The sequence below is a fragment of the Mastomys coucha genome, unplaced genomic scaffold, assembly GCF_008632895.1.
Source record: "Mastomys coucha isolate ucsf_1 unplaced genomic scaffold, UCSF_Mcou_1 pScaffold1, whole genome shotgun sequence".
Lineage (NCBI taxonomy): Eukaryota > Metazoa > Chordata > Mammalia > Rodentia > Muridae > Mastomys > Mastomys coucha.
The window spans coordinates 72,866,820-72,879,961 of NW_022196891.1; the positions used below are offsets into that span (position 1 = coordinate 72,866,820).

A 13,142-nucleotide genomic window follows, 5' to 3' on the forward strand; every position below is an offset into this window, starting at 1 on the left:
TGCTCACTCAGTGGTTGGTAGAACACATTGTTGCTGTTGCTGTTGTCATGAATTGCTGCTGCTGCTGCTGCTGCTGCTGGTGATGATGATGGTGGTGATGATGATGGTGGTGATGATGATGATAGTGATGATGATGGTGGTGATAATGATGATGATGACGACTATTTGACACCTTCTTACTCTTTTCCTTCATTTCCTAGTAGACCTTGGAGGCAGGAATTGTCAACTGGAGTTTTATAAATGGCCAAAAAACCAAACCTCAAACAGTTCAACTGACTGGTAGGATGTTAAAACAGAGCTGTGATTCAATCTCAGAACTTCTGACTCTCGAATCTGCATTTGTCCTTTCTTCCTACATCATTTCTATTATTGTAGTACAACTAGCCAAAAAAGTAGACAAGTGTCAGTTCTCCACACGCCAGTCCAGTCAACTGTCAGTATTCTGGTAAAGGACTCATGGAGAAGGTCCCAGCATGCTCCTGAGAGCCTGATAGCTATCTGTCTATCACGCTTCCACTCTTGGTCATTTACAAATGAATAGTCTATATCATAAAATCTAAACATCGTAAGAAACCAGTAACTTCTGCTAAGACTTCGAGAGTTTCTTTGGAATGATTTGAGATAGCCACTAGAGCACCCAGAGTGGCAACTTGATGTCCACATTGATAAAGTAGGAAGAGGTTGCCTAGTCTTAGAAAGTTTGCATTTTTTAAAAAAACTACAGACTGTGCAGACTGTGGTAGTTCATGCCTTTAATCTCAACACTCAGGAGGCAGAGGGAGGATTTTTGAGTTCAAGGCCAGCCTGGTGAGTTCCAAGGCAGCCAGGGCTATACAGAGAAACCCTGTCTCAAAAACAAACGACTAGGCTGGGGAGATGGCTCAGGGGTTGGCAGGGCTGTCTGGCCTCCTAAGGGTCATGAGTTTGATCCCTGGCTCTCAACCACAACAACAACAACAAAACAAAACAAAACCAAATGAAAAACAAAAACAACCAACTATTGAATGCTTGGTTTGATATCATTATTAATATTTCCATACATTGCACTAAACTAAAGCACACAGGTATATGATTTTTGAGACATAAGTCATACCCTTAGGAAAGTGCTTGAATGATGCTTCCCTATACCCTGGCCAAGCTAACTACATCTATTATTATGGTGATTTGGAAATTAATTTTACTATTGATGTTGCAATCACTGGCCTGCAATCATTCTCATTCATTATATTTAATCAGACCATGCTCACAGCGTGTGTTATCACTTGCTGGCTTGAAGAACTCTCTGACTCCATTTCAACCAGCAGAGAAAGCCACAATTCAGCGGAAGGCTGGTGGACAGCATCACTGATGTGCACCCACTGGAGAGGCACAGTAGGGAAGTGGAAAGCAGACTAAGAAATTAGGAAACTGGAGGTCAAAATGACCTGTGTTTGAAAGATAATGAAGTCTCCAGTGAGTGCTTTTCTCTCGCTGATTCGCATTTGCCGTGTTTGTCAGAGATGTTTTAGAGTAGTCAGCTATATTCTCACCTCATTAAATGCTAAAGCAGTGGCCTTTTATACTCTAATCTCATTGACCAGATGGTTGGGGCAAATCCTCTGTGAAATTTCAGACTTCTGATACTGACAACTAGGGATGCAATGTTTTTGTAAGAAGTTTTCACTTTTTACTTCACTTTTAAGATGTGACATCACTATGCAACTCGGTTGACGTGGGACCTATGGTCCTCCTGTTTCAGTCTCCAGAGAGTGCATGGGATTTCAAGGATGCACCATCAGACACACCCATCTTGGTGACAGCTCTCCTCTCATTCTTCCTCTTCAGGATCTGGAGTGATAGACATGTATCCTTTGACCAGGATGATACAGGACACAAAGCAGATTCCTCACACTCATGAACGAGAAGTCAACGTGCTGCTTTACAACAAGTACTTCCACCAAGTGCTCACGATCTGCTCAGAGTCTATCATCAAGGTGAGTTGTGATGGCTCCCTAGGCAGGAAAGGGCTGAGCAGCTGAAATGTTAGGGGAGAGGTATCAAGACAGGATTTCTCTCTGTGCAGCCCTTGATGTCATGGAACTTGGTTGGTAGACCACACTGGCCTCAGGTTCAAAGACCCACCAGCATCTGCCTCCTGAGTGCACCAGCACTACCTGACTGAATTGTTATCTTTTTATAGGTAAAATGGCAAGTTTTATATGTAGTGGTCATAGACTGAGACGATATATTGAAGCTCTCTTTAGTACATGATGAAGTGTTTCACACTTCTTCAGGCCCCGTGGTTGATTAACTTCTGCCAGATAACACAATACAAATTTTAAAAATATTACAATATATTTATTTTGTACGGGAAGGGGTGTGGGTCTCCAACTTGCAGGAGCCGATTCTCACCTTCTCCCATGTTGGTTTCATGGATAGAACTCAGGTCAACTGGCTTGGTGGCAGGTGTCTCCAACCCTTTGAGCTAAATAGAAATTTCAAAGGAAATCTAGTAAGGAGAAAGAACCAGCTTGTATTTTAACTTCACTAAGGGTGTGTGCCAAGGAGAAAGGGAAAGACATGTTAACTCTTAACATGTGCAGGGCATGTGCCAAGACCATGGAAGTCTATAATATCATTTGCAATCTCACAAAAAATAGTCTGGGCAGATAAACACAGTCTTCAATTCTAAGGACGAGAAAGCTGGGACTCAGGGATAAGTGACTGCCACAGCTACTATTGTTCATATGAAAGTGGGATATAAGGCTGCCTCTCTCTACTGTGTGCACTCCTGCCTTGGGCTCTGTACCTCTAGCCCTATCTACTACTGTGTTGAGTGACATCTTACTTGACCATGCTAACTATGTCTGTCATTACAACCACTGAAACCATCTAGGAGTGATACTTGGAGGTGTGTATAAGGTTTCTATTGTTATTTCATGCATGCACTAAGAAGAGTCCTATGGGCCTGAAGCCAGCCACCCTCTGGGAACCTGTGAAATTCCTTCTCATATTTTAACCTTCTTTGGTCAGCTACTGGAGATTTCCTCAAGCCTGAATTCCTGGAATTCAGTTAATTCTCATAGGATTTTTTTTTCTGTTGCTGCTGCTGCTACATATAAAATAGACTAAAGTAAACTCCACCCTATATTCATGTAATAATGTGCTCCTATGCATGGTCTGTCTTATCTTTCCCAACAGCAGAAATATCTAAGGAAGTTTTTTCTACCATATTAGAAAGAGAGGGGTTGTAGTTCAGAGTTGGAGATAGGTAATCTCAAGATCCGTTTATGCAGGGACCCACATTTCTCTCTCTTCCCCTAAGGACCTTGTCTATCACAACGCTGAGAGGCAGAGAGTGTAGCCTTTGGGCTGCTAAACTGACTTCACCTCAATCTTGGCTCTATTACTTCTCAGACAGTGGTCACCATCTGGCATTGGGCCAATTCAGGAGCTTTCTCCCCTTCCTTCACCTGGGTGCCATGCTCCGGGAGAAAGGTGCACCTCTCTGCCCCTGGCCCTCTGAGTATGCTGCCCCACCCCCACCAGCTCATGAGCCGCCAGGTGGGTCAATTTGCTCACCGACCAGAAAATTTACCTGAACTTGGCACAGCCAAAAAGAAGGGGAGACGTAGACTATAGGTCTACATTCCCTCTGCGTGTTTCCGATGGGAAGAGTTGATTAAGCATGATGTTTCTAGATTTTTTCCTGACACTGCTGTGCTGTTTCATAGATGATCCATCTGACTCTAATCACAACCCCTTCACTGTCACCACGCCTCATATCTTTAGTCACAGAACGACCTAAAATGACCAGTGAGCTCTTTCCTTAGGATTTATGCACTGAGTATGCTGCTCACCACACTTTTATCCTCTAACTCTTGAATCCACTATTGACTTAATCGAGCACTATTAACTCTTGTATTTCTATCTTGCTGCTGCCTTTGCATCACCATTATAGTAATAATGTAATTTCCATTACTGAGACAAAAATAACCGAGACAGGGAAAGGAAAACTTGGCTTTGATTACAAGGTTCTGGAGGCTTCCGTCAGGGGTGGATTGGTCCAGTGGCTTTGAACAGTTGATGAAGCAACACAATGCGATAGGATGTGAGAGGGAACACACCCCCTACCTAGCCTCATGGATTCAGGAAGTGAAGGAGGAAGGGGAGGGGCAGAGGGGTAGTCAGGAAGTGAAAGAGAGGAAGGGGAGGGGCGGACCTCCTTCAAAAGCATGTCCCTCAGTTATTTAAAGTCTCCACATGACCACTCTCCTGCAATTGGGGACTGCTTCACCTACCTGATATGTAGCAGATAGGGAGAGATAGCACAGTCACTGATAATAGGAGTCATCTCTCACAGCTTGCCTTTGAGCAATCAGACACTCAAGCAGGATACTGGGAAAGGTGCGAGATGTGCGGAGTACAACTTTCAAATTTTTGAAAATGGTTAAAAAAAAAGAAAACGAGCAAAACAACTTTGCTTGGAAATGAAGGGCAGATATCTGGAATACCCGGTTTTGCTGATGTTTTTCTCTTCTATAGGTATGGGAACTTGAGAGTGGTCTCCAAATATACCAAATACTCGACCCTCATGGCATCAGTATTGAACTAACCTGTGCAGCAATTGATGAAAGTGGATTTCTTTTTGCCACGGGAGCATATAACGGTGAGTGAGACTAGTGTATGGAATGTGACATCTCCACTTTGGTGTCTTAAGAATTTGTGCAGAAATGTCTAGGTTTACGGGGTTAAGGGAAAGTATGAATCAGGCTGACATGTAGATATTTCAGAGAGATGGCTATGCCTGGGTGAATATCAAGATCAAGAATCTTCTTTCATGGCCACGAATGTCTTGATATTGATGTGAAAAACAAATCAGTACCTTACATTCTTTTTGCAAGTTTGGTGCAACAATGTGCAAAAGCCTTTCACATATGACATGTGTGTATAAAAATACTCTAATAAAACCCACTGCTTTATGCTAACTTTAAAAACTAGTTATAAATATACAATCCAAAGCTTTTCATCATTAAACACATCAATCAGTACGCTGGCCTACAGAGTACCACCTATATTGTCAGTTTTAACATGTCTGTCTACTTACAGTGAGTTAAAGCATTATGGAAAGCCATGTCACACAGTACTTAGGGCTGAAGAGACTTTCATGTGCCACCTCATTTAAATTTTTTGGTGGGAAACAGCTGTGTTGACCTGACTCATTCTGTCCTGACACCTTTGCCATTGTTGTTAGCCAAAAGGCAGTCATTAGGCTAGGGGTCTCTTGCTGCTGCTATAGTGTATTGTGTGTGTGTGTGTGTGTGTGTGTGTGTGTGTGTGTGAGAGAGAGAGAGAGAGAGAGAGAGAGAGAGAGAGAGAGAGAGAGAGAGAGAGAGAGAGAGAGAGAGAGAGAGAGAGAGAGAGAGAGAGAGAGAGAGAGAGAGAGAGAGAGAGAGAGAGGGAGAGAGGGAGAGAGAGAGAAGGAACTAGAGACTTGCAGACTTCCCACCTTTGCCCCTCATCTTGCTCCAAACACCCACAAAGTTTCTGCTTGCTTTAGAGTTGATGATGTGGCCGATCATGTGCACTGTGCAGAATACATTTATTCCAGGGTACATTTGAAAAATAAATGCTTCCTCACGAAGCGTTTGATGGAATGAGTGTGCACCCGATGTGAAAGTGAGATATTTGATAATGGGAACAGAAGATAACTCGGCAGGAATGAAATCATGAATGTCGAGTCAAGGTGTGGGAGCCCATCGGCACACAGTGCATAAGGGAGCACACTGTTCCTGAGGAGCACAGCTGAGCAAAGCAGCCTCACTCACCATGCCATAGGCTCTTGCCACATCCTTATGAAAATGACTAGTAATGGAGATGCCAAGCAACATCACCGTTAGATCAGACATAAAGATTAAGTGACCCCCATACGTGTCTGGCAATAATGCTATTTGCATGCAAGTATGTTATTTTATTTCGGTAGTCCCGTATTGTCAGTTTCTCCTAAGAGGTCTCAGTTGATCCTCCTACACTGTTGGTTATTTCAGTCAACAAAGATCTAGGATTTAAGGCACCTTAGAAAATGGGATTCTTTGATTCTCAGGGCAACTCTGGCCACAACCTCTTCTCATTGTCAACTCACTTCACTTAGGAACACCTGAGAAGTAGCCCCCCCCCCCCACACACACACACACTTATCTCTGCCTTGTGTGGACAGTCAGCAGCCGCCTCAGGCTGAGGAAATCTGAGTGGTTATCTAAGCTAGGAATGACTGTGCACCTGATGAACATGATGACTGTTTTTTTAGATAAGGTCTCACCGTGTAACTCGGGCTGGCTTAGAGTTCATGGTGTAGACCAGGCTAACGTCAAGCTCTGTCTACCTCTGCCTCCTGAGTGCTCATTAGGGATCGTTTCTTTTTTATTGCTTTTCTACAAATTATAGAGTGGGTTTTCTACAAATTATAGAGTGCAGATAGTGGTTTTCATTTTAGAAGCTAGAGTTCTTGCCACTGTTCGGGGTATCCTGGGTATTTCTTGCTACTGTGCAGAGCATCCTGGGTATAATGAATGCTTGCTGTGGATAATGAGCAAATCAAGGATGGGCTAAGAATGTGGCTAATGGAGGTAGCCTGGCAGAGAGGCACACAGTCACATCATTGCAGTGTTCGTGCTAAGGACTGAGATGTGGAGAGGGGATGTTAGGCTGAGAGGAGAAGCAGGAACTTGGTTAGAGAGCCGCATACAGCCCCACTGTCTCATCTCATCTTATTCTGAACACCTATGAAATAGCTGCTTGCTCTAGAGTAGATGGTGTGACCAACTGCTCATACTACTCAGAATAGATTTATTCTGGAGTATATTTGTTAACTAAATGCTTCCTCGAGAACCAGTTGATAGAATAAGTGGGCGTAAATTTTTAGGCATAAGGATTAAGTGACTCAATAAATGACCTTTGGGACCTCTAGGCCCCAACTCCTAAGGAATAGCCACTACAGGCTCCATTAATAGCATCAAGACCTTCATACTCAGGCCTTTGGGGGACACTTATCCAAACCAAGGCAAATACTGATTGCTTTCAAGACGCCACTCTGTGCTGCTTCTTTCTTTAATCAGACTGTCAAATCAAGGTCCACAGAAATGCACTTCTCAGGATACACTTCAACAGGATCACCACTGTCCCCTGTGTTGAGAGTCAGGCTGTGTGCACACCGTCTTACCCACAGACACTTTTTTCCATGCCCTCAGGAACAGTTAAGATCTGGGACTTTGGCAGTGGGCAGGAAATAAAAATGATGCCCGAAGGGAAAGACTGGGTGGAGGAAGAACATAGCCTGATGCGCCTGTTTTTCCTCAAGCCCCAAGTGAAGAATCAGCACCTCATCCTTGCCTTGGAGCGCAGTGGAACTATCAAGATGATCCAGGTATGACTTCTGCTTCCATGTTTGCACTGCAAATGGTCCTCCTAGGGGGTATCCAATGGTGATCCTCATTTCTCTGTCTCTGTCTCTGTCTCTGCCTCTGCCTCTGTCTCTCTGTCTCTCTGTCTCTCTGCCTCTGCCTCTCTCTCTCTCTCTCTCTCTCTCTCTCTCTCTCTCTCCATATCTCTGCCTCTTTCTGTGCTCCTCTTTCTCTGCCTCATTGTGTGTTTCTCTGTATATCTCTGTATATGTGTCTCACTCTCTCCTCTCTGGTTTTGTGTGGCCCAGAATGACCCTGAATCCTGAATGTCCTGCCTCTACCTTCCCAGGGCAAATACCACCCTACCTGCTTGCCCAATTTGTGTGCTGCTGGGGCTTAAATCTAGAGCCTCAAACATAGTAGGAGGCAAGTAATGTTCCGAGTGGGCTACCTTTCTACTCCCCCATTCGACTCCCCTCTTGTCAGTCAGGTGAGGATAGCACTTCTCCACCAACTGTCCTATGATGCCCCTAACCAACTGGGCTCAGGTCCAAGCAAATGCCAAAAAGCACAGCTGCCCAGGCCCAGCATCCAACCCATCACATTTTTGCTTCAGCATCATTCAGGAGCCCCTAAAATGGGTGTCAGAAAGATCACAGTGACATATACATCAGCCACTGCTGACATTGCTCACGCCCTCCCTTAGCAAGAATCCTCTGCTCCCCAGGAAGGTCCCTTGGCAGATTATGTCCCTTACCGCCCATAAAACATTCAAAGACACTCAAATCACTTTTTCTGTTTCTCACCAAAATTACTTTGTGTATTTTAAGGTTAATGATGCAATCTGCTCAGGGCTGTTTGGGGAGGATTGAAATAGGCTAATTTATTTTTCCTGAGGATCTATTACCACCTAGGAATACTAATGCCTTCTTCAGATTTAAAAAGAAGCCAACATCATTTATCCTGGCTGAGCAGCCCTCACCCGGTCAGCTAGACCTCAAGGACTAACGCTGTCTTTGCTGTTCTCTGGAAGCTAAGATCAGAAAATAAGTCTTGAATCGGATTGCAGTGATGAAGCACCAACATTGTCTGGGATGATGAGTACCTTTTAAACTTAGAGGGGAAATCGTTCCTAGGTGATAGATTCTTCCCTTGTTGTCTGCATAGTCCACAATGTGACTGTGGATGAATGCCTTGGCAGCCCACAGAAATCACAGTGCCACATGCCTTCTGGAAGTTGCCCTGATCAATCATCCCAATGGCAGGAATCAGAGATGCTCACCATACTTTAAGGGCTGTAAGGTGAACCATGATTCTGGGCTGGGAGTACAGCTTGGTTGGTAGAGTGCTTGCTTTAAGCGTGCACAGAGCCCTAGGTTTGATCTCTAGTACCACATAAACTGGGCACATATAATCCTTGCACTCAGGAAGTAGGAGCAGAAGATCAGAAGTCCAAGGTCCCCTTCCACTACAGAATGAGTTCAAGGTCAGACTTGGACATGTGGGACCATCACATATCAAAAAAGGATTCGAGTTCTGCTTTAGCCATTTCCATGTTGGCTATGTTTGTCCTCCATATAAAACCTTAGATTAAGCTTGGTAAGATACTTTATTTTGAATCTGAATTCTTGCCCTGCCCATAGTAGATTCTCACTAAAGGTTGAAAGACTAAACTATTAAGAAATCTCTTGGAAGACAGAAAGTAATAAATATATGAGGGTCATTTGAGGAAACCTCCTGTTTCACATTGCAGAGTTGACAATATATTGTGTTAAGACCAGAATTTCAGTGAGTGGTGAAAGCGAGGGAGCCTCTCTGAGACCATTGTCTCTTTCACTCACAGTTTTTCATAGCAAACTGGATTCTGATCTTGGAGACTTAGATCATGAGAGGCCTCAGGATTTAAGCCCTGGCCAAACATCAGCTTTGAAGCCTAGCTCTGTTGGAACACAATAGTTCACTGTTGGCCATTGCTGAAATCCTTCTTACTCTAACAAAGCTGACCCAAGAATTTCTACACACACACACACACACACACAGAGAGAGAGAGAGAGAGAGAGAGAGAGAGAGAGAGGAGAGAGAGATGAGAAAAATAGTTAGAAGCCTCAGAACCACACCTAGCATTGAAAGGAAGAGTACACATACTAACATACATACACACATAAAAACACATCTAGCTTGTAGTCCATCACTGAAAGAAGCAAGGGCAAGAACTCAAAGCAGGAACTCAAAGAACTTCAAAGCCATGGAAGAGTGCCTCACACTGGCTTGCTTATGATGGCTTGCTTAGCTTGATTTCTTATCATACCCACAATCACCAACCCAGAGGTGGCACTACCCATGATGGGGGGGGGGGTAGGTGTTTCACACATCAATCATTAGAAAATGTCCTCCAGGCCTGCCACAGGGCAAATCTAGTAGGGGGGCAGCGTGTAGAGTCCGGCCAATTGGCCGATTTCAGCCCAGGGCTGTCAGAGTACTTTCAGTTTCAGAGCAGCATTTAGGCAGCAATGGAGGGGAGACAACGGGGGCGGGGGGGGGGGCGTTGAGGTTCCCTCTTCTAAAGAGACTTAATCTTGTGTCAGTTTGACATTAAACTAACCAACAGAGATACAGAGATGACATAAAACATGCACATGTAGAGCTATGAAAACTTCCATGCCTGGCATCAGACTCAGGTGTCTGGTTACCATGGAGAGTGAGAATCAGAGAAAATTATGTTTTGGGTGTAAGAACAAAGCTTGTGAGTTGACAGAATAATGGGATACCAGTCTTTGTTTGTTTTACTCTTTTTAAGAACAGCTCAAAGGAAACAATTCATTGAACCTTTTTTTTATCACCTATTAAATTTCTTCTTCAAAAGGGGAAGGAAGACGATATCTTCCTCACGGTGATATGGGAGCTGCCTGACGCCATGCCTTACCTGCAATACGGGAGCCATATTGTACATTTGAAGATGTCAGCTAAAGAAAGGGCAATGGCCATTCCTTTCCCAGAGGTTGAGTTAATCGTCCAGAAAACCGTCTCTCAACAAACTAATTATGTATGTTCAATTTCTTTTTTTTTTTCTAAAGTATTTTCACTGAGAATTCCAAACAATGTACTTTGATCATATTTACCTCAACTCCTCTCCAGAATTCTTCCCAGATCCACCCTATCTCCTTATCCCCTAATGTTGTGTCTTTTTTTTTTTTTTTAATTTAAGAACCCATGTTGTTCTGAGTATCTGCTAGAGTATGGTTAACCTACCAGGACCCCTACCCTTAAGAAAATTGGTTCTCTCCACCCCTTTCTCCCAGATGCCCATCAACAGTCCATTAATCTTCCGTTAGGAGTGAGGGCTTGTGAAACCCTCCCCCTCCTTAGGATAGAGACTGGATTGATCTTGCTCCTTCAACCAGCTGCTATGAGTTCATGAGGGCGGTGGCCTTGTCCTGCTCAGATAATGCTTTCACTCTCTTCCACCCTGACCTTTGGCCCTTACAATCTTTCTGCCTCCCTTGCCACAATGGTTCCTGAGCTTTGTAGAGGGGGTGTAAGGGAGATGCCCCACAAGAGGCTGAGCCTTCCACAATTGCTCACTCTCAGTAGTTTGACTAGTTGTAAGTTTCTGTAAGGTGTGAGGGCTGCTCTAATCCACGTGGAAAGAGATGAGAATTGAGAAGGTAGTTAGAAACTATGTCTAGTGCGCACAATAAAAGCCATAGGTGCAACCTCAGGCGCTAGGATCCCTCCAACCATTCCTGTGTTTCCTCTTATGAAGCGGCGTCAAAAGTGGAATTCCTTAGTTTTTGAACTTTTTTGTCATGGAGAATTTTAAAATATAAAAAACTACATTAAATAGTGCAGTTAAATTCTAGGCATTAAAATTGTTTTGTTTATGGCAATATTTTTGTTTTCATACCTAATAACAGTCCCTCACACTAGCCATCTGTAGAGTCTTTTCAACCGTAACTGTTTCAGTAGATATTGCTAAACAGCAGCGATTCTTTCAAAAATGGCAGCATCCTTGTTGTTCTCTAGGCACATTTAGTGTGACTTATTAAAAACCTGAGTACTGTAACACGTTTAATCTTCAAACCAGAGTCACAGCTTTCTTCATAAGTTCTTGATCTTACATTGCTTCAAACAGGGGCCAAACAAGATCATATGCATTGACAGATCTACATAGAAGCTTTTAAGAGGAAATGCCTTCTCCTCCCTAACCCTAACCCTAACCCTAGCCCTAGCCCTAACCCTAACCCTAACCCTAACCCTAACCCTAACCCTAACCCTAACCCTAACCCTAACCCTCTATGTACTTATGAAACGCCACCTTTTCACTGCCCATCTGGAGTTTGACAACCATACCCTCCTGGTGCCCTGTAAGACCTTCCACATTTCCTGTGATCTGGGAGTTAAATACCATGGCTTGCACATGACTTTAGCTCTTTTCCTTTACGTAACAACATTATTTCATAAATTTTATCGTCAAACAATTTTCATATTACACGTTCTGGTTCACATCTGTAATTAGAGCACCGAAAAGGCTGAAGCCTGGGGATTGCCATGAGTTTGAGGCCACACGAGGGTAGAGAATGAGACGCTCTCAAAAAATGGTATTAAAGATTATTAGTATCCATTCTTTTTTATAAGATGATTAGTTGTATAATGACAGTTTTATTTAAGTATGCCATATATTTGAACATATCCCATGGCTTTCTCCTCCACCTTTTCCCTTTCTAATGGTTTTCTCCTTTTAATACCTTTTCTTTATTTCCATGTTGTTCTTCTATATATCTACATGTGTGTATATATATATATATGTATATATATATTTATATATATAATGTATATATGGCATATAGATTTTTTAACCATTTCAGTGGACTAATAAATAGATTTTTCAATGGACATAACTAGGAAAAAAAGTTTTATCAGAAAAATACATATCGTTTTAACACTGATATTCTCAATTTGAATTTTAGAGTAAATGGCTTTTGCTACTTTTGTTTTATTTAATATCTCTTTTTCTGGCAGGAAAATCTTGCTTCTTTTAGCTGATCCTTGTTCAATACATCTATGTGATGCCTAGGCTCTTTACTTTGTATCATGCTCTTGTAGAATGTAGCTGCAGGAGAATAATAAAATCCTCCACAAGACAGTTGCTGACACAGTTCAGATTTTTCTTCCTTAGCACTGGACTTTGGCCTCAGGGTACATGTGACTTGGAATGTACTGTCAAACTAAGTGCTTTGAAGGTACTTAAGATAATTTCTGTCTTACTCAGGGTTTGTATTCCTGCACAAAATATCATGACCAAAAAGCAAGTAGGGGAGAAAAAGGATTATTCAGCTTACACTTCCACATTGCTATTCATCACCAAAGGAAGTCAGGGTATGAAATTACACAGGGCAGGAACTTGGAGGCAGGATCTGATGCAGAGGCAATGGAGGGGTGCATCTTACTGGCTTGCTTCCCCTGGCTTTCTCAACTTGCTTTCTTATAGAACCCAGGACCACTGGCCCAGGGATGGCACCACCCACAATGGGCTCTCCCACCCTTGATCACTGATTGAGAAAATGCCTTGCAGCTGGATCTCATGGAGGCATTTCCTCAAGGGAGGCTCCTTTCTCTGTGATAACTGCAGCTTGTGTCAAGTTGACACACAAAACCAGCCAGTATAATTTTTTGTGCTAACCAGCTAGATTTACTTGTTTCATTTTTAATTTATTGTTTATTAAATTATATATATACATATATATGTATGTATGTATATATATA

At 42.9% G+C, this 13,142-nt stretch overlaps 1 protein-coding gene across 1 annotated transcript in view; it reads left to right on the forward strand.

Moving 5' to 3' along the window:
• Positions 1–13,142, forward strand: part of Wdr64 (WD repeat domain 64) — a 126,840-nt gene that overhangs the window by 69,171 nt on the left and 44,527 nt on the right. The window contains exons 12-15 of the mRNA XM_031390517.1: positions 1,825–1,973; positions 4,525–4,648; positions 7,227–7,402; positions 10,243–10,422. Of these exons, the coding sequence (XP_031246377.1) occupies positions 1,825–1,973; positions 4,525–4,648; positions 7,227–7,402; positions 10,243–10,422 (629 nt within the window). The remainder of the gene's footprint in view (positions 1–1,824; positions 1,974–4,524; positions 4,649–7,226; positions 7,403–10,242; positions 10,423–13,142) is intronic.